We start from the raw sequence: 21,214 nt of genomic DNA, 5'->3' as shown, positions 1-21,214 counted from the left end.
TCATGTGTAAATAAATGAAAATAGTTTTCTTACTTTTCTACTGCAGATCGTTTCTGTGACTTGCTCTTGTAATTTAATGCCATCTTAGTCTCCATTCCAGTGTAGATAGCAACTCCTGCAAAACAAAACAGTTCTTTAAAATAATCCACTGGCATATTTCAAAAGAGAGATGTACTCACTAGCACGAAAGAAAATGTATTATCTGATCATTGTTACAATTTGCCTTTAAGTCTTTTTGGAGTTTTTAAAAGGCTTTCCAAGCCCAATTTTGGGGAACTCCAGTCGTTCAACCTGCTGGATGGGGAAGGCATGAGGGTTCTGTTTCTGAGTTATAATAATATATCTGAATGAAAGAGATATTATTAGAGTTGAAACTGACAGAGGAAAAGGATTTGGATAAAGATAGTAGGGAAGGCCATTATAAACAGAGTAAACACTGTTAACAAAGACAGAAATGGAAAAGCACTTTGAACAATGGAATGCAGTCAGAGTTTGAAAGGCCCTGAATGCCAGAATCTGGGGTTGAGACATAATTTTCTACCACTGGAGAGATAATATGGAATCTGTCAGAGTAAATGAAGTAAACAAAAGGAAAGTGCTATTTTAAAAATGTGTGCCTATGTGAATGACTGAGATGAGCAAGAATGACAGTAATAATGGCCTAAAATTGGGGACTGAATGAAATTAGGTAAGACCAGCTTTATAAAAAAACATTGGAGTTAGACCTTAGTTTGAGTGCTACCTCTGCCACTTATTAGTTCTGCGTCCTTGGGCAAGTTATTTAATCTAAGTCTCAATTTCCCCATCTTTAAATAGGAAAAAATACCTCAGAATTGTTGTGAGATTTGTATGACAAAATAGCATAATGCCTAGAAACAGAGAGATGATCAATAAATATTCACACCCATCCTTAAATAGTGAAATCTGAGAAGCAGTGCAGGATTCATCATACTCTCTTTCTAAAGATTGGTCCTGGAATTTTCGCCAGTATTCTTTAGCGGCAGGGATTATAACTCAGATGACAAAGGGCACTGAAATTACAGAAATGTGAGAAATCAGCCAGAATGATATGCAATAGAGAGGTGGTGCTGAGGCAGACAACAGCAGAACCAAGCTAAAGGTATTCAAATATACATTTTATTTTAAGAATGTGAAAGGTGTTCTTGCTAGAGAGATGCGTTAAAATACAGCATTACATGAGAGGGTCTGAAAGCCCTGGGGATGTTCTCTGGCTTTGGCCATCAGAACATGATTATGGTTTTCTTTTTTTTTTAAACTATAATAAAATATACAGTACATACAGTTTACCATTTTATTCATCTTAAAGGGTACAATTTGGTGGCCCTTAGTACAATCACAATGTTGTGCAACCCTAACTTGATAACATTTTTATCATCTTCAAAGAAAACCCTGTACCCATTAAGTAATCATTCCCCATTCCCCTCCACTCCCCACCCCCTGGGAACCATAAATCTACTTTCTGTCTCTATGAATTTGCCTATTCTGGGTATTTCAGGTAAATGGAATCATACAATATATAGTTTTTTGGGTCTGGCTTCTTTTACTCAGTATGTTTTCAATGTTTATCCATGTTACAGCATACATCAGTACTTCATTTTTTATGGGTGAATAATATTTCATTATATGGGTATCCTACACTTTGTTTATCCATTCATTAGTTGATGGATATTTGGGCAGTGTCTACCCTTTGGTTATTGAATAGTGCTGCTATGAACATCCTGTACAAGTCTTTGTGTGAACATTTACTTTCAATTCTTTTAGGTATATATCTAGGAGTAGAACTGCTGGATCATATATAGAATTGGTGGGTCATACAACAATTCTAGGTTTAACTTTTTGAGGAACTGCCGCACTATTGTTCACAGCGGCTGTGACATTTTATACTCCCACCAGCACTGTATGAGGGTTCCAAGTTCTCTACAATCACATCAACACTTGTTGTTTTGTTTTTTTTTTTTTAAGGATATACATATCTTTATCAGAGAGCCTCATATTGAGAGATAAAATATAGCACAGTTAATAGGAAAGAAGAGAATGAAAAGAACCTCAAAAGCTGTAACCATTCAGTGAATAACACAGGCTGGGCAGTATATGGAGGCCATTTCTAAAATGGGAGGAGCTAGCTGACAGCTAAAGGTTATCTGCACTTCACAATACGCTTAGAGTTGACTCAGAACATGTGAGTTAATTTAGATCTCCAACACTAGACCACTATCTATTCATCCTTTTGATCCAGTCAGTCTACATTCCAGTAATATTTGCCATATAGTCAGAGATCAGTAAGAATTTGTTGAATGAAAGGATGAAAGAGTGAGTCAGTGGTTTTATTAATCCAATCTAACCATGTTGCCAGATTATATTGGTTCTCAACCACCATTAAAATCAGAGTTATCTTCTTAGCAGTGTTTCACAAGTATCCACAAACAAAAGACCAAGGTTCTAGTCTACTTTTAAAAAAATAGAGATTAACAGCAAAAAAACACAGTACAAAATTTTATTAACAAAGTCTTTGTAAGAAAATTATTATGGACAACATTTGACTAAGTAAATTATTCAACCAAAAGACCACAAATGCTATGCTTTAAAAAATACTTTATATAGGGGTGCCCAGGTGGCTCAGTCAGCTGAGTGTCCAACTCTTGCTTTCAGCTCAGGTCATGATCTCAGGGTTGTGAGATCAAGCCCAATGTCAGGCTCTGTGCTGGGCATGGAGCCTGCTTAAGATTCTCTCCCTCTCCTTCTGCCTACCCCCACTTGTGTGTGCTCTCTCTCTTTCAAAAAGAAATACTTTATATAAAGCATCAACGTGAATCTATAATTAAAAATTTTCAATATAGGGCACTGGCTGGCTCAGTCAGTTAAGCGACTGCCTTTGGCTCGGGTCATGATCCCAGGGTCCTGGGACTGAGTCCCATGTTGGGCCCCCTGCCCAGCAGGGAGTCTGCTTCTCCCTCTCCTCTCCCCCTCCCCTGCAAGAGCTCTCTCTCTCTCTCTCAAATAAATAAAATCTTTAAAAAAAATTTTTTTTTCAATATATACAAACCAAAAATTTCTTTTGTGTTTTTTAACCTGGCTCCACGAAGCAAGAGACTCTCCGGCCCCAGAGGTCTAAGGAAAAAAAAAAAAAGCATTGAATATATTAAAAATTCAATTAAATTCTAAAATGGCATCTTCAGCAGAAAATCCCTGAGCTATAGGTACAACACTGCTTCCATATAAAACCAAAATCTTCGTTACTATAAAGCTGTTTCAGGTCAATTATGATGTTTGTGACCATAACAACAAATTTGTTGTTAGCATTTCAGGCACTTTCAGATCAGTGGCTCAGAAATAAGATTATACCTATAAATAAACTCACAAAGCCATCAGTTTTAAGATTTTTAAACATAAAACACAACAAAAGATTAACCAATGATTTAAAAATGTTTGACATAATGAAATTTAAAAATTCTGTGCAAAATTGAAGTTTTTAAATGGAAAATACAGAATTAAATGTAATGTAAACATGAATTGTGGTATGAGTTGTATATAAATGCACCAATTCTCCATAATTAAAATTACACTGGATAATAAAACATAATGTAGTGAGTGAGTTAGTACTTTCTCTAGGCAAGATCGACACTACAACTTGACTACTTGCATTGCATACTTGGAGCATGGGTCTTCTTGCTGTTTGAATTTCTCTCCATAAAGGGGATATAAAATGAGAAGGAATAACTAGAAAGGAAACTGAATTTTCTTAGTGATAGCAAAATGATAAGACTGTTATGGATAAGTAAAAAAAAAACCCTTAATTTTGTTGCTATTCCTTATGTTTTTCTGAAACATACATATACAGTTACCTAAATCAAACAGAATCTGAACCAATTCTGAAGACATCTGCAAATCCAAACACTAAAAAATCCAATGAAGGAAGGAGGATCAAGTGTTTGGGACACGGTTAACAAGCATGGTTTTATAGTCATATTTAGAGCACACTCCATGGATATTCCAAAATCAATTATTCAGGAGGCATAAATTAGCTCTTTTTCAATTGGTGTTGGTTCCAACAATGAGCAGAAAAACTCTGAGCTCACATTAATGTATAAAATTGGGATATAATGATAGAAAGCTTCAAATTAAAAGATAATTCATCAGTTCACTCAGGCTGCTTTAGCAAAGAACATGGCTAACCTTTTTAACCATTTTAGGTGCTGGGTAACATAACTGATCTTTTGCTTTACCAGCCACAATATCTTAGTGAAATTCCGATTATGTATCCACATTTTTTCCCACTATATCACTCTGGAAATCAAAATAAAATCTAGTCATAGTTAGTCAGCAGGGGGTCCTATACTTACAAAGACTTTGTTAAGGAGTTTACTGAATGTGTTCCTATGTTAATGTTTATTAAAAATGTGAATTGGTACTGAAGTATCATGGTATTTTTGGAGGTTTTTTTGAGGTCTTCATTTAGAAAATGTTTGACTCTTCATGTTAGCGACTTATTTCATGCAGCCAATATTAACTAAACACATCTCCAGAAAAGTGGTGGAATGTTAATTGGACTAGAAGTTCAAGGGCTGATTGCAAGATATATTCTCAATTTGGCTTTGTGGTCATGAGTAACAATATAATTTCATCATATCAACACATTTCTGAAATAACTCAAAGCCTTTCATGCAGGAGCCAGAAATTAACCTGAATATTGAGGGCAAACACACCAGAACAACCAACTAAACAAAAAACCAATCAGAAGAGTAAATAAGAGGTTCTAGATTGGCCACTAAATATGACATTTATACTTGTCACACATTATATAAAACATTTTTTGTATTCTAAACTTTAAGTTGGTGGTTTAAATGGGTAAGAACTTGAATAAGAATGGCTTTTATGTTACTACCTAATACTACCAGAAAAAGAAATACAAGTATACAAATAATCTTACTAAACTATTTTGATATCATTTCATGGGATTTTTTTTTGTCCTTATTCATTGCTCTACAAATTATTAGAAGATGAAATGTTAAACGCTTTTAAATTAATGCTTTTCCATGATGCGCTGCTTACTTACCTAATCTCCCTTTAACTGGATTTTAGTCCCTCCCCAATACAATTCTCACATAATAGTAATTGGACAATGCAAATTATTCTTACCTTACAATTTCTTCCATTTGTTGAGTTATTATCATTCGTCCCATGAATCTATCAAAGAATTCACCATGTTACCAAAAAACCAATGATTCTTTTTCGGACATCAATGGGTGAAAAATTTTTGATAGTTTTGGCACTATTCTTATACATGAAACAAAACTAACTTTTGTATTTGGAATGGTCCATTTTTTATGCTAGAAGTTACATAAGTAAATGCTTATCAATCATTAAGCTTTAAAAAACTCATATTCTTGCCATCTCCACTCCAGCTATGAATGAGGTAATAAATGAAAAAATGTTTTCAAAATGGCAATGAAGATGTCATCTTATTAGTTTAGTCGTAATTCATAATTTCTACACAAAGCTGCATATATTTTTAGCCAACAATGAATGCTCACACATACCATAGTTTATTAAGTAAAGTCTCATTCGTTCACTAATTGACTCATGCATGCATTCATAAATATTCACTGAATGACGACCATGTGAGTTAAGTGGTGGGGATAGAGTAGTAAGCAAAAACCAATCAGTGAACTCCAGAGCTTCTTTAACTTTTGGTTGCCTGACATCTAGAGTAAGTGGCCTGTTAGCATAATGGATTTTCACAGCCTAGCCTTTCGGTTCCAACTTCCACAACCAGAACAGCTCCATAGCACAGAGTCAATTCAAGTGTACAATCACTTTCTACCATAGTGAGGTAAATTCTAAGTTGAAGCAAACTCTTGACAGAACTTTCACGTTAATCATTTCACTAAGCAAAGAAATAAGCATTCCTTTCTAAATGTCCCTATTATCCCTTGTTTTCAGGTCACAGATGCTCATAGACTTTGGCTTCATTGTTTCTTGCTAATCTACTTCTACTTCCTTCAACTCCCTGTATCAGTGAGCAGCACTGAAATTTTTTTATTATCTCCACTTAATGGAATTTTATGCAGTCCTGATTGCAGCCTCAACTTTGGATTTAGATTCAAAGAACCAATTCAGCTGCTATTTCCCTGGGTATCTTTTGGAGATGATGTGTGATCACAGTCTTTCAATTTCCCCGAGCTAAATTCCAACAAGAGACCTATTTTCCTTCATTTCATCTGTCCTGTTATCCTTGATTCTAAGGTACTCCTGTTCTTTTTTTTTTTTTTTAAGATTTTATTTTATTTATTCGACAGAGATAGAGACAGCCAGCGAGAGAGGGAACACAAGCAGAGGGAGTGGGAGAGGAAGAAGCAGGCTCATAGCAGAGGAGCCTGATGTGGGGCTCGATCCCATAATGCCGGGATCACGCCCTGAGCCGAAGGCAGACGCTTAACCGCTGTGCCACCCAGGCGCCCCATAAGGTACTCCTATTCTAAGGTACTCCTAAGTACTGTTAATATTTTGGAGTATTTTTCCAGATTTTTTTTCCTGTATATATCTTAAAAACAAAATGGAATCATGCCATAAATACCGTTGGTAACATTTCCCCTCACTTAACATGTCCTGTCAAAAACACAGATCTACATCATTTTTTTTAACGGCCACACACAGCATTGCACTTTGGAGGTTACTGCATAATTTAAATAATTCACCACTGATGGAAGTGGGTTTTTTCCCACCTTACTGATAAACAATGTAGCCCTGAACAACCTTGTGTATGTATCTTTTCATGTTTTCATTAGATACATTCTAGGAGAATTTCATTATTTCATTAGAAAAAATTTCTAGAAGTGCAGGGGCTGAATCAGAGTTTAAAAAATTAAGAGTTGTAAAAACAGAACTAAAGGAGCAAAGGAGCCCATCCCCCTCCCAACTCACCTCTGACAACCACCAGTTTGTTCTCTGTACCTAAGAGTCTGGTTTTGTTTGTTTTGTTATATTCCATATATAAGTAAAATTATACAATAGTTGTCTTTCACTGGCTTATTTCATTTGCTCTAATGCCTCTAGAGGTCCATCCATGTCGTTGCAAATGGAAAGATCTCATTCTTTTTTATAGCTGAGTGATATTTTACTGTATACATAACACTGTATCTTCTTTATCCATTCACCTATCAATAGATACTTAGGTTGCTATAAATGATACTTCATCTATTCATCTATCAGTACATCTTGGCTACTGATAATAATCATGTCATATATCTTTCAAATTAGTGTTTTCATTTTCTTTAAATACCCAGGAGTGGAATTACTGGATCATATAGTATTCCTATTTTTAATTTTTTGAGGAATTTCCATACTGTTTCCACAGTGGTTGCACCAGTTTATATTCCTACCAACAGTGCACGAGGGGGTTCCCCTTCTCTTTACATCCTTGCCAACACTTGCTATGCCTTGCCTTTTTGATACCAGCCATTCTGCCTGGTGTGACATGATACCTCATTGCGGTTTTGATCTGCATTCACTCGTGATTAGTGATGTTGCGCATTTTTTCATGTGCCTGTTGTCCATATGTATGTCTTCTTTGGAAAAATGTCTACTCAGGTCCTCTACCCGTTTTGTTTTGTTTTTTAAAGACTCACTTATTTGAGAGAAAGAGTGCACTCACGTGGACGGAAGGGCAGAGGGAGAGGGGGAGAGAGAATCTCAGATGACATCCCCTCCACCCACTCTGGGCTGAGCAGGGATGGGCCTCGATCCCACAACCCATGAGATCATGACCTGAGCTGAAATCAGGAGTCAGTGCTTAACCGACTGAGCCACCCAGGGGTACCCTTCTTCTACTTGTTTTTTAATTGATTTTTTTTTTTTTGGTGTTGAGGTGAATTAAGTTCTTTATATATTTGGATATTAACCACTTATCAAGTATATCATTTGCAAATATCTTCTCCCATTCACTAGGCTCTCTTTTGTTTTGTTGATGGTTCCTTTGTTGTGCAAAAGTTCTTTATTTTGGTGTAGTCCCAACAGTCTATTTTTGCTTTTGTTTCCCTTGCCTGAGGAGACATATCTATAAATACGTTGATAGAGGTGATGTCCATGAGATTACTGCTTATATTTTCTTTTAGGAGTTTTATGGTTTCAGGTCTCACATTTAGGTCTTTAATCCATTTTATTTTTTTGTGTGTGGTGTAAGAGTGGTCCCATCCTAAACTTATACTTTGTTCATGGCAATAAAAATTAGTCCAATGTTTTTGTAATGTGTCAAAGGCCACAGATTAATTCTACTGCAGCTCTGTCTTTTCTTAGGAAATAATCCACTACTATACCATACCTGTACAAGTCTGCTTCTGGTTGCTGACATTCTATCACAGCTATGAGAGTGTCCAAACTGGCAACTGTTTGTAATACTGCTGTTTCTGGAACTGCCACGTGTGTCTGGGAAAATTAAAAAAAAAAAAAAAGGATTACACTACAGTTTCAAATTCCAAATGGGACTTTAGGTATCATCTATTTCCAATCTCTTTTCAGATGAAATCGTAGTACACTGTACTTGAGATCACTTAGCTAGATAGCAGAGAGGAGAAAGATTACAAAATAACGAATAGAAAAAGGACCTAGCTACTATGATTACCTGTCTAGACAGGCCATTTGCACATAAAAAGATTAAGTCTATATTAACAGTCACGATTTGCTCAAAGTCTATTATACAGCAATTTATTAGGAAAAAATATGAATTTTCACTTTCATATTCTGAAAACTGAGAACAATTTAAAGGTGTCCTTTATCTAAAAAAGCACCAAAATATTAAAGGATTACATTTTTCCTAAAAACACTTTCCATTTTTCTTTAACTTGATTAAACCACATGAAGCTGCCCTTGAAATAAATATATAACATAATTTCTTTTAAAAAAGTTATAATTTTTAAAAGCTTCAGTGATTTAAAAAATTCCTTCCTTAGCAAGTCAAACAAAGGAAAATATCACTTATAACCGACAACGTTTTGTTCACCTGGAGCAACACTAATACTCACATACAAACACACATGTACAAACCTTCAGGTTAGTTTCTCCATCCAAACTAGCAGTTGTAACGTGACAAGAACCATCAAGTCGATCTGAGGACAGAAGCACCAAATCTGCAGGAAAAATTTCATCTTTGGCTATTCGAACAATATCACCCACCTATAAGGAATCATGGGAGAAAAGTAAATATACAGATTTTATGAGGCAGAGATTTATTTTTACTGAGTTCTAAACAGGTGACCTATCACAATATTTTAATGTAGGAAAGTAGGCTTTTAACTAAAATATAATCAAGATTAGAATTTGTGATACCAAAATATGATTGATTTCCATTATTTACTAAATGCATACCCGAATGTTTTTTGATCTAGTTTTTACAAGGCCACCACTTCGAACAACATAAACAGGAGCTCCATTTACTTCATTATCTGAGTTGTGTCGTAACCAATCTTCATATCCCTGTAAGTATCAAAAGAACAAAAAAATACTCTTTTTAATGTAATTAGAAGATACTTTTTTTTTTTTTTTAAAGATTTTATTTATTTGACAGAGAGAGACAGCCAGCGAGAGAGGGAACACAAGCAGGGGGAGTGGGAGAGGAAGAAGCAGGCTCATAGCAGAAGAGCCTGATGTGGGGCTCGATCCCAGATCGCCGGGATCACGCCCTGAGCCAAAGGCAGACGCTTAACCGCTGTGCCACCCAGGCGCCCCTAGAAGATACTTTTATTGCATGAGAAAAAGAAAGAGAAACACTTCCTCAAAACATTTCATTTACCAGAATTATATTAGGCTAGTTTGATGCATATAACTCATGGTATTTGACATTCATTCCTACTAGAAACACTCTCTTCTCTTGGTGTCATTACACAGATATTCCTGGTTTTCATAGTACCTCTCTAGTTACTCCTCAATTTCCTTACAGGAGACTCCTTCCATGCCACCCTTATGGGCCCCCTTTTCACCCTTCTCTTTCTCACTATAAGATTTCTTCTATTCCCGTGTCTTCAAAAAGTCCTGAAATTTGTATCTCTAGCCCATATCTCTCTTTTGGACTCTAAATTTGAATATCCAACTGCATTCTTATATCTCCATTTTGATGTGTCATAGCAAACATTTCAAAACTAAATTGATGATGTTATCCTTCGAAATCTGTTGCATTTCCAATGTTTCCCATCTTGATAAATGATATCAACGTCTACTGAATTGCTCTTAGCAGAAATCTGGGGAATCATTCTTGATTCTTATCTTTTCCTAACACCTATTCAATCTATAAGTTCTATTGCTTCTATGTAAAAATGATATTTTAATCATAAAATATAAATTCACAGAGCATTATTAGAAACAATAGCCAAAAAAAGGAATGGATTTTGAAACCGGGTTGAGTTTTTTCACTTTCTTAAACAACTGGCCAACAGAACTAATTATAATACGTACTTCAAACAAATATGGTAGGCTACATGCATCATCATTAAAAGGAGGCACAGATCAGCATTTCAGAAAGAAACCTTTGATTAAATGTTTAAGGAGTTGCAATTTTTTTTAAAGTGGAAAAGGCTTTTTGTGTTATTTTATTTTATTTTTACAGATTGTATTTATTTGACAGAGCGAGAGAGGGAGAGAGAGAACACAAGCAAGGGGAGGGGTAGAGGGAGAGGGAGAAGCAGTCTCCCCACTGAGCAGGGAGCTCGATGTGGGACTCAATCCCAGGACCCTGGGTTCATGACCTGAGCCGAAGGCAGACAGACACTTAACCGACTTAGCCACCTAGGCACCCCTTCTCATGTTATTTTAGAGAAAATTCAAGAACTCAGGGGGATAGCATAAGTACAGATAATGGAATAATATCCAAGAGATAGCATTAAGTGATAAAAATGAGGTACAGAATGTGTGTGTCCTATGCTATCATATATGAAAAAAAAGATATGCCTGCCCATGTGAACATTCTGCATAGATATCAGGACTAATGTACAAATATATCAGGAGAGGAAAACAGGGGACTGGGGGGTTAGGAATATAAAAAACTTTTACTATATGCTATTTTGTACTATATCTGTTTTTGAAAAATATGTGCATCTATTACCAAAAAATATAACACTATAAAATATAAGGCAAATATTAAGGATTGCTTTGAAGGTCTATTTTTTTTTTTCAAGGAGAAACCTTTTGGGAAACCATTCTTAAGATACTTAAATTACACTGACCTCATTTAAGATGTGGTATGTCAATTTCAGAGAAATTTAACTGAGAGTCAAAATATCTTTTCTGAAACTATCAAAAAGCACAATTCCTTTTATAGTCAGATGACATTAATAGCTGAGCAACGACGATAAAAACATTATCTTTTAAAAAACAAATTCACAAATTCTAATCCACCCCATATACTGCCAGATTAATGTTTCCAAAACATGGTTTTAATTCACGATCTTGCTCAAAACCCCCTCAATAACTCTCAATGCTTACAACAAAGAATCTTCCAGCCTCTTTAATTTAGTATCAACCTACATTTCCAGTATTATCTTTTAATACTTTCTTCTACAGGGTCAAACATTTAGTCAGACATGTCATTCCCCAAAATAGGTCTTGGCTTTTCCTGCATTTAGCCTTTGCCCGAGTTGTTCGTGTCTATCTCACCTTCTTCACCAACTGTCCTTTTACCAATATTCCAAGTTTCATTTCTATTATTTATTCCACAAAACCTCCCTGATTATCAGATGAAGTGTTCCATCCTTTCTCTGAATATCTACAGCTCATTGGCTCTTATTAGTATCTTATTAAACTGTAATTATTATTGTATTTGGTCTTACCTTCCCTACTTCATAGGGTTTAAGTGCACAGAAGCAAAGACTTTGATACTTACGAGAGCACTATATCTTACATTATGCAACCAGAGAGAAGACTTAATATGTAAGCATGATTGGAAGCAGTTAAAAAACAAAATAACAACTTCATTCATATTAAAGTGTAAATAACTGATAATAAAGCTTTTCCTCTTTTGATAAAAGTGCAAAGGCAGACTAAAAGGGGAGAAGACAAGGGAGGAAGAGTGGAACATGGCAACTTTCACTTTTATAATTTTTCTAAAACTTGTTCCACTAATCTATAGTGATGGATATATAAAGCTGAACAGTACACACTCTGGTATGAGTGTGTTTATTGGATGAACAAAACTTAGGAACAGTTACTGCATTAAGAGAAAACTCTAAGTTCTCAAACTGTTCCTGAACAAGGGAGAAAATCCTTACAGATCAAATTTTCTCTCTGAAAATTATGACCTTTCATATTTCTTCTTTTGCCTTAGTTGTCAAGAAACTCTCAAGTAAATTTAGTACTCAACTGCAATAACCATACTAACACAGGTTTGAGGTATAATCTTCCTACTTCCTAACTTTAGATTTTATGTGTTTTACTTAACTCATTTGGAGAAAGACAGGTTGTCAATTGTTATTATCATATTAAACTCTTTCATTTTGCAGATGTAAATTCACCACTATTTCTCAATTCAGTTAATGACATCACATTTCAATTAAACTCAGTCTATATTTGGCCAAATATATTGGGAAATCAGGGCTTCACAACTTTTTACATTGCTTTAAAAAATATTCAATAGATTTATTCATTCATTTATTCATCTATCAAACAAATATTTCTTGAAGGCCCAATATGTGCATGACTTTGTTCTGGTCACTGGAAATAATCTAGTATATAAAACAAAGTCTCTGCGCTCATAGAGCTCAACATTCTAATGAAGATAAGAGATAAACTAATAAACATTTATTCAACAGAACAGGTAGTGACAAACGATTAGGAAGAAAAAGACCAGATCAGGAAATGCGAGAATGACATGGTGGTCAGGAAAAGCCTAAGATACCCATGTGGAAATGTTGCACAAGCATTTGTATATATGTGTCTGGAGTTCAGGGAATAGTTTTAGGATACATATTGATTTGAGAACCATCAACATATAAATGGTAAATAATTCACTAGACTAAATGAAGTTACCTAAGAAGGAAAGTATTTATAGAAAAGAGGTCCAAAGAACAAATATATGTTACTTCAATGAAATAAATGACATCTACAAAACCAAGTAAATATGTAACTTTATGAAATGATTTGGATACTTACTGAGTTGCACAAATTCTAGCCTCCAATAAAAGAGTAAAAGCAAACCTAATGAAAGCAGTACCATGATATTCTGACACACCAGATTTATAATGTAACTGTTAATCCATATAATGTAACTGTTAATCCTTGTATCCTTCTATGTAAGTAATAAAGAATATACTACAGCTCAGAATTACAGAATATTTGTCACTTTTATTTCCATGTCTATTTAAATCTTATCCCTAAATCTTATAAGATGGAAACTTATCATATTTACAATTATAATTTAATTAACTCTCTTTCAGGTGGAAGGATCATCTATTTAACTGGGCTCCTGACAAGATTTTTTGAGAAGTGATAGCTATACAGATAGGACATTTCTATGACTTACTTTATTTCTTACTCAGCATGTATATCTAATAATCTAGCTTTTCTATACCCACATTTTAATATCAATTCAAGATTTGGTTGAAGCTGTTTCCCCTAGGGTATTTACTTTATATAAAAATCAACATCATCAGGGAAAGTTGTAGAAAGTAGGAAAACACTATACAATTTTTATTCAAAATGGTCGTGCCAAAAGTACAAGCTTCACTCCCTAGAAATATATCCCTTTTGAATTGTACTTCCTTTAAATATTGCCAAACCTACAAAGATGATTATAATAATTAATCTGTTTCATATATAAATTGGTTTGTACATATAAAATGCTTGTTTTTGGATGCTTCCTAGGTGTGTCAAGGGAACAACATATTTTAACAATGGTAATCATTCCATGAATTCCTAGTACCTGAAATATAAAAGTGGCTTAACTCAGTTTAATTTTACCATATGAAACATCAAATTTGTTGCTTTCTTATGGAAATTATTTTCATAACAATAAATGTTAGTTTGAGGTAGAAATACTTAGCAACTTCTAAATAACTTCGGGCGGGGGGAATAGAAAGTATTTTCATACCTGCTTTATGGCGGTTACTGTTATCACAAAGAATAACGGAAGCCCACTGGTAATTGGACTGGTAGGTGTATCAATCATAAGCTAGATTTATAACAACAAAAAAGAATGCAGAATATTAATATTTTTATACTGTACACGTCACACCTATAACATGTAAAATCTCATACTTATTGGGAATTCTGAGAACACTATAAAAAGTGTTTATCATGGTCCAGAGTGAAAAATAATAGGAGATATCCACAGAGTTTAGTCCGCAGTTTCACCAAGTTCATTTTGTCAGCTGTTATATGAAGTTAATCGAGTATCTAAATCTATTGCATACCCACAAATATTGCTAGAATGAACTCAGTCACTCTGCCTTTTAGCACAGAGTACTTAAGGTCTTCCTCCTCAGTACTTGCCTAGAAGCAGAGCTACAGCTGCTCAGAATCTCATTTTACATTTTTTTGCCCATCCTGGTAAATGCTGAAAAGTTCGTCAGCAATTTTTACGCTGGAATTCAGAATAAATTCACCACTTACAAGAGAGAACAAGGAATGGGACTAGGAAAAGGATTTTTTTCTACAGTGATTTTGTTACATCTACAGAGCCAGAGGGGTAAAGCTCAGAAAATGATGCCATAATTATGATCTAAATCATACAACTGAGGCTTCAATAAATTGCTGGAGAAGTAATTTTTGCAGTAATTATGTTCGGTTAGTTAAAAAATGGATCTAATGGTTTATTAATGTTCCTTTACCCTGAATAGGCCAATTAAATTGTTCTATTCCACAGACAAGCTGGATTCCTGATCTTAGCTAGTAATTTTACAAATGCATGTGTTATGTGGACATGGTTAATATAAATTCTCACTTTTCCAAGAAAACCAAGCTGATGTTCTATTGACAGAAAATCAGGAAGTTCCTTCTCTGTTCATGAAGGAAAGCAATTTTTTAAAAAAGTAAATGTTTCCTCAAGCTTTGAAGTAATCACTTGACAAGTTTTTTTTTCCTTCTGAAATTCCAGGTTCCATGAGAGTAAAGTTCAGTTTATACAAAAATTCGATGCCACACTGAGATTGCTAACATCATCAGAAAAGAATAACCCATTTAAAAGAAAATGGCAATCACTCTTTTTAAATCTTTACTTATACTCAAGTTTTATAAGCTGTTCTCTTGACACTTTGATATTAGAAAAAGAAAGCATAATGTGAAAATTAAGAAACTGTGAAAGAGTTTATAATGAATACAGATTTAAGAAAATGGTCCCCATAATAAAAATCCATACTCGTGGGGATTCTTAAAAATTAAAATTAAAAAAAAAACTTGAAAGTAAAATTTACAATGAAAACAAAGGAAAAGCCAAAAAAAGATTTTCATGGACAAAGATAGTTCCATAGGCAGAAATGTGCCAAAAACACGTGCTGTATATTAAAAGCCAAAATATTTATGTTCTGAAGGCAGAGCAACTGAAATGTAAAATTGGCTTCGATTATGGTTATCTACACCACAGCATATCAGTTATGAAACAAAATAAAATTAGTATTAAAAATTCACAGGCTAATTTTTAGAAATCTGTATGTGGTTTAAATCACAACATTCACTGATTACAACGGGGAAGCTCTGCAGAAAAAAAAAAATGGTCCCATAGTAGAATGCAATGTAACTTTTCCCTGAAGACATAATTTTAGCAATCATTCTATAAACTTTATTGAGTGATAAAGCTTACCTGAACCAAAAATATAATAAGAAAATAAAAGTTTGCCACTCTTCTGAATTGTTCAAATAAATTTTTTGGAACAAAATTCCACACAGTATACTAAAAAAAAAAGAGAGAGAGAGAGATAAATTAATATATAAAGGAATATACACTATATTGATGTAATAATAAGAAAAGTAAAATCAGATTTACTAAGCCCTTAGACAAATTATGTAAATCCTGATGCTACAAAAGCTATCTGGCTTTTAAGAGTTTCAGAACTTTTATTCTATTCTTTTGTATTTCTTATACTATTTATTGGCAATTTTAGTGTAATTTAAAAAGATGAGATAAACTGGAACCTATCAGTCTTGCTATTAAATTCTTGATTTTTTAGAAGTTGGAGATGACAGATCTAAAACAACATTTAAAAATTTATTTTGGACTCTGGTTACACAAAACTAAACTAATGTTAAAAAAAATAAGAGCTGATAAAAATGCTGACACTAGATACAATTTATTTTCTATTTTATGGAGCTCAGTGTCTGAAATAAAGGAAATAGTGTAATTATTTGATTATTCTTTGTTAAGTACAGAATATGCAAAAATAACCTAGAATGTGAAAAAGATTAAAAAATACTTTATATAAGTGATCACTGGTATAACCATCAAGAAAATATCTCATAAAGGCATGAAAATCTGTCACAGTGTCAATTTTTAAAGTAAGACACTTAAATGACCTTGGACTAATCTCTCTGCACCCACTTTGTGCCTCTATAAAATGAGGACCATAGTAACCATAGTGTATAGGGTTGTTATAAGGTTTACATGAGCTAATAAATTTATGAAGCACTTAGGACAGAAACTGGCTCATATTAACTGCTATGTGTCTCTTATATTATTAATCAGCATACAGCCTATAATGCTATGTTACAGGGGTAGGGTAAAACAGTACAAATTTTATGTGCATCACTAACTATTCACAACACAACTTCATATATGAAACAGGAAAACACTTTGTAGTACTGTTACTTTATCCTATATACATTCTCTCAGTAGAATGTAAGATCCTTGAGGCTAGGGACATTGTTTTATTTACTACTCTATCTCCAGCACTTACCACTACTACTCAGCACATAGTTGAAGATCAAAACTGTAGCAGAACAGATGAATACACACATACATACATACATAAGGTTGAAATGAATTTTTTTTCAGATAACTATCCTGATGTCAGGCAATGAAGCCTTAATGGTTATTGACCATTTCGAGATTTCTAAGGAGGCAGTTTACCTAATTTCCTGCGGTGCAATGTAAGATGGTTCTACTTTCTGAATTTTCTTATTTCAAAAATTCACTTCTTCATAAGTTGTTTGAGACCTGAAATGTCCTTTCCCATATGAACAATTTTATAAATAGGGTTAGGTTCCCAGAAGAGCCCACAAAAGCCTGTTTGACCCAAGGATATATAAGCAGTACAATACCTAACAACATTTCTCTCAGGTGAAATTATATTTTCAGTTCATATCTGAAATATCTGAAACATATTTTCCTGTGGTAGGGGTACCACTGTGGTTCCAGAATCTGGGAGTGGGGATTATGTTCAGGGTTCTGGAGAGAAGAGAGGCAGATGCTTTTTATTCACCGCTCTATGTGTACATATGAGATGGTAACTTTGGGTCATATCATCTCCAGCTGATCTTAACTGGGAATAAAAAAACAGCTGTCCCTATAGGGGTCAGAGTATTCCAGGTAACTCCCTTAGTTACCAAATCAAATATATAAACTTGCATAGGAATCAAGTTGGCAACGTCCTAAGTTTACATCAATCTATTTAAATCATAACAGTGACAATATATTTTGTCTTCCAAAATCTTGAAAAAAACAATTACATAAATTGGAAGTAAGGTAATTGGTTTCAGGATATTTTCTTTGGCTAGTTCAATAACACATGGAAAAACTCAGAATAAATAAAAATTTATTAGGAAAACTAGCTTACAAATATTAGGAATTGTTGTTTCCAGGTCTTCTAAAATATAAATAAATTAATAGACTGAATGAGCCTAAATTCTGTGCTTATTCTATCATATGTAGAGGAGGAACTATAGAATATTAAGCAATATAAAAATATTCTAAGAAAAAGAATGATTTATTATGCTTTAAAATTATTTTAGTTATTATGTAATAATGGTCAATAAAAATAAATTAGAAGTATAACTTCTTTAGAGCTATGTATATGACTATACAATTGACCTTTTTCCTCAAATTCTGACCTTAGTAAGAAAACCAAGACGTAGTTATGAAATTAAATCTTTTGAAAGAAGCTGAAATTTAAGATAGTTACTATGGTAAATTAAACGGAAATATCACGTATCTACAATGTGCAAGACACTTGCACTGTGAGAGGAACAAAGAAGTTTTAATATTAGAGGAAATTAAGAACAAAATATCAATAGCTATATTCAAAGATAAAGTAAATGGAGGAATATATAAAGAACTAAAATGAAAAGCAGTCAGAAAGAAAAATTTAATGAAGAAGGTCATATTTGACATGGCTTAAAGAGGGGAATATTCAATAGGCCGAAAAGAGGGGACAATTAAAGGGAGACCATTTCAGGAAAAAAAAGACAGCATGTACACAGGCAGAGAGGAGGAAAGTTCATCATGACTTTGTGGGATAGAAAATAATACAGTGTGGAAGAGTTTAAGGGAATAATAAGGGAGTAGAAAGGTAGTTAAAAGGGAATTTAGAAAAAGTCAGCCCCATTTATGGTCAGGAAAAAAATGGACACTGTCTATATAAATACCCACATTCCTGAATCTGTGGTCAAAAACATGAATTTTACATTTCCATAAAAACATGAAATCTACAATCTCTGCAGAAACATAAAATGTACATTTAAAAAAACATGGTTATCAACAGCACAGCAAAGGCACAGTAGTAGGGAAGTTCAACATGGGTTTATGGAATAGCAGGTAATCTGGTTTGTAAGGAGTATGAGAAAGCAGTAGTGGAATAATTAGGGAGTAATGAGAGAAAGAGTCCTCATATGCTTAAAAAAAAAAAGCAATGTTTATTTAAATATCTACATTTTTTTTTAAAGATTTTATTTATTTATTTGACAGAGAGAGAGACAGCCAGGGAGAGAGGGAATACAAGCAGGGGGAGTGGGAGAGGAAGAAGCAGGCTCCCAGCAGAGGAGCCTGATGTGGGGCTCGATCCCAGAACGCCGGGATGACGCCCTGAGCCGAAGGCAGACGCTTAACGACTGCGCCACCCAGGCGCCCCTAAATATCTACATTTTTTTTTTTAATGTACATTTTTGAAACTGTGGTCAAAAACAATAAACCTAACACTGCTGCATATGAATACAATCATATAAAGATATTTAATACCGGAAGTTTTCCAGGACACTCAGCTTTCAATACTGGCAGAGGACTAAAGTGGTCCTATAACTCCTAGCAGATAAGAATTACAAAAACTAGATTTTAAAAATGGATCCTGGAAAGTATCCAAAATATAGATAGACACTGGAAGAGAGTTTAGTTTTAAAAAAACATAAATGGAGGGAATATGAATTGTGAACCATGGCTTCTTAGCCTGTAGACACTATCCAACTCTCACACCTATGGCAGCAAACAGTAGGGGAAAACTACAACCTTATCACAAAATATGACAGAGATTTGAGTTCAGGGCCAGAAAAGTACATGGAAATTTAAGGGGAAAATAATGGTAGTGAAAGAACCATGCAAGGAAAATGACTCATATTCAGAATGTAAACTATCCAAACCCAGGCTGACAGCTAAACTCTGCACCAAAAAAGGAATGAACTACTGATACATGCAACAACAAAGATGAATTTCAAGATTATTGTTACATCGAAAGAAGTCAGACACAGAAGACTCATACTATATGACTGTATTTATATGAAATTCAGATAAAACTATAGTTATAGAAAGCAGATCAGTGATTGCTAGTGCTAGAGGTGAAGAGGACTGGCTGCTAATTCTTTAGTGATGGATTTTTCTATATTTTGATTTGTGATGGTCACATGTTGTTATACATTTGTCGAAACTCATCAAAATTAGCAAATTTTAGTGTGTTTCAATTATACCCAAATTTTTAAAAAACCTTAAAATTTTCAAAAGGACTTTTAAAAAAGATTTTAATAACTTTTATTATTTATTTGAGAGAGTGTGTGTGTGTAATACAAAGATGCTTCTTAAGGTGGTCTATTAAGCAACAGCAATGATCTGAGGAGAACTTTACCCTTAGTCTCTCTGATTCACATCCTAACTACACTGTCCAATAGGTAAGCACTAGTTGCATATGACTGACATTTAATTTAAAATAAATTAAAATTTAAAAATTAGGTTCTTCCATGGCATTAGCCACATTTCAAGGCCTAACTGGCCCTATATAGCTACTGGCTATTAGAGCAGACAGCACAGAAAACATTTCCTCCATCATGAGAGAAAAGTCTATTAGGACAGCATGACCCTGTAATCTTCAATTTCAAGATAAACTAAGACATCTTAAAAATGTCATAGAAAGGGGCGCCTGGGTGGCTCAGTCAGTTAAGCATTTGCCTTTGGCTCAGGTTATGATCTTGGGGTCCTGGGATCCAGCCCCGCATCAGGCTCTCTGCTCAGTGGCGAGTCTGCTTCTCCCTCTCCCTTTGTGATCTCTTCTCACTTTCGCTCTTTTTCAAATAAATAAAATCTTAAAAAAAAAAGTCATAGAAAAAAAAATGAAACAAGGAAGAATATGTGAGTGAAGCAGTACCTTGGTACTATAAAATGTTTACAGAAGAGTGGCAAAATTGGAGGAAGAGAGGCTTTAAAGTCACACAGAACTGAGTTCAAACTCCAATCTTGTCATTTACACTGTGCGCAACCTAGGTAAATTATTTCCCAATGCTTTAATTGAAGAAACAAATATAAAATGAGCATAATACTTTATAAAAGCTACCTCAGAGTTCTAAGAATTAAATGATATGAGATGTACCTAACATAGTGCCTGGCACACAGTATAAATATTAGTTCCTCAGTTTAATTTCAACTAAGGATAATTTTTGGTGTGTTAGTTACCTGGTATTAGCAACTGGCAACTCCTTTTACTTTACAGTTCACAATTCTGGTTAAGATAAATTTGCCAACCACCATTTCCTTGAATTTTTAAGGATACAAATATATACTAGAAAACACAAATCACTTTTCAAAACAAAATGGAACATATCTATAGTTTTAATATTAAGTGTTAATGCTTACCTTAGATGAAATGATCCGGTTATCTATAAATTTCTGAGGTGTATAGAGGCCATTCTGAGGAAACCTGTTGGCTATGTAAATAGTTCTTGTGTCACTTTGATGTGGTGGGTCAAAACCCTAAGACCAAGAAAAGAAAAATAATGATCAACAAGGTTAGTTGTCATGATTCTTTACCGT

General features: G+C 34.2%; 1 protein-coding gene across 5 annotated transcripts in view; it reads right to left on the bottom strand.

Moving 5' to 3' along the window:
* ATP11B (ATPase phospholipid transporting 11B (putative)) overlaps positions 1 to 21,214 on the bottom strand; it is a 112,941-nt gene that overhangs the window by 67,849 nt on the left and 23,878 nt on the right. For all 5 annotated transcript variants that reach the window (XR_015724140.1, XM_045776690.2, XM_045776691.2 and 2 more), the window contains exons 2-10: positions 21,038 to 21,154; positions 15,797 to 15,886; positions 14,090 to 14,170; positions 9,382 to 9,489; positions 9,061 to 9,189; positions 8,339 to 8,442; positions 5,158 to 5,205; positions 3,065 to 3,129; positions 34 to 115 (exon numbers count right to left, since the gene is read on the bottom strand). Coding sequence is in view for 4 of the 5 variants with exons in the window: in XM_045776690.2 (XP_045632646.1) it covers positions 34 to 115; positions 3,065 to 3,129; positions 5,158 to 5,205; positions 8,339 to 8,442; positions 9,061 to 9,189; positions 9,382 to 9,489; positions 14,090 to 14,170; positions 15,797 to 15,886; positions 21,038 to 21,154 (824 nt within the window). In the remaining variant the exon portion in view is untranslated. The remainder of the gene's footprint in view (positions 1 to 33; positions 116 to 3,064; positions 3,130 to 5,157; positions 5,206 to 8,338; positions 8,443 to 9,060; positions 9,190 to 9,381; positions 9,490 to 14,089; positions 14,171 to 15,796; positions 15,887 to 21,037; positions 21,155 to 21,214) is intronic.

The sequence above is a fragment of the Ursus americanus genome, chromosome 4 (assembly GCF_024610735.1).
Source record: "Ursus americanus isolate L20-20 chromosome 4, mUrsAme1.1.p, whole genome shotgun sequence".
Lineage (NCBI taxonomy): Eukaryota > Metazoa > Chordata > Mammalia > Carnivora > Ursidae > Ursus > Ursus americanus.
This window is presented reverse-complemented; position numbering and strand designations above follow the sequence as displayed.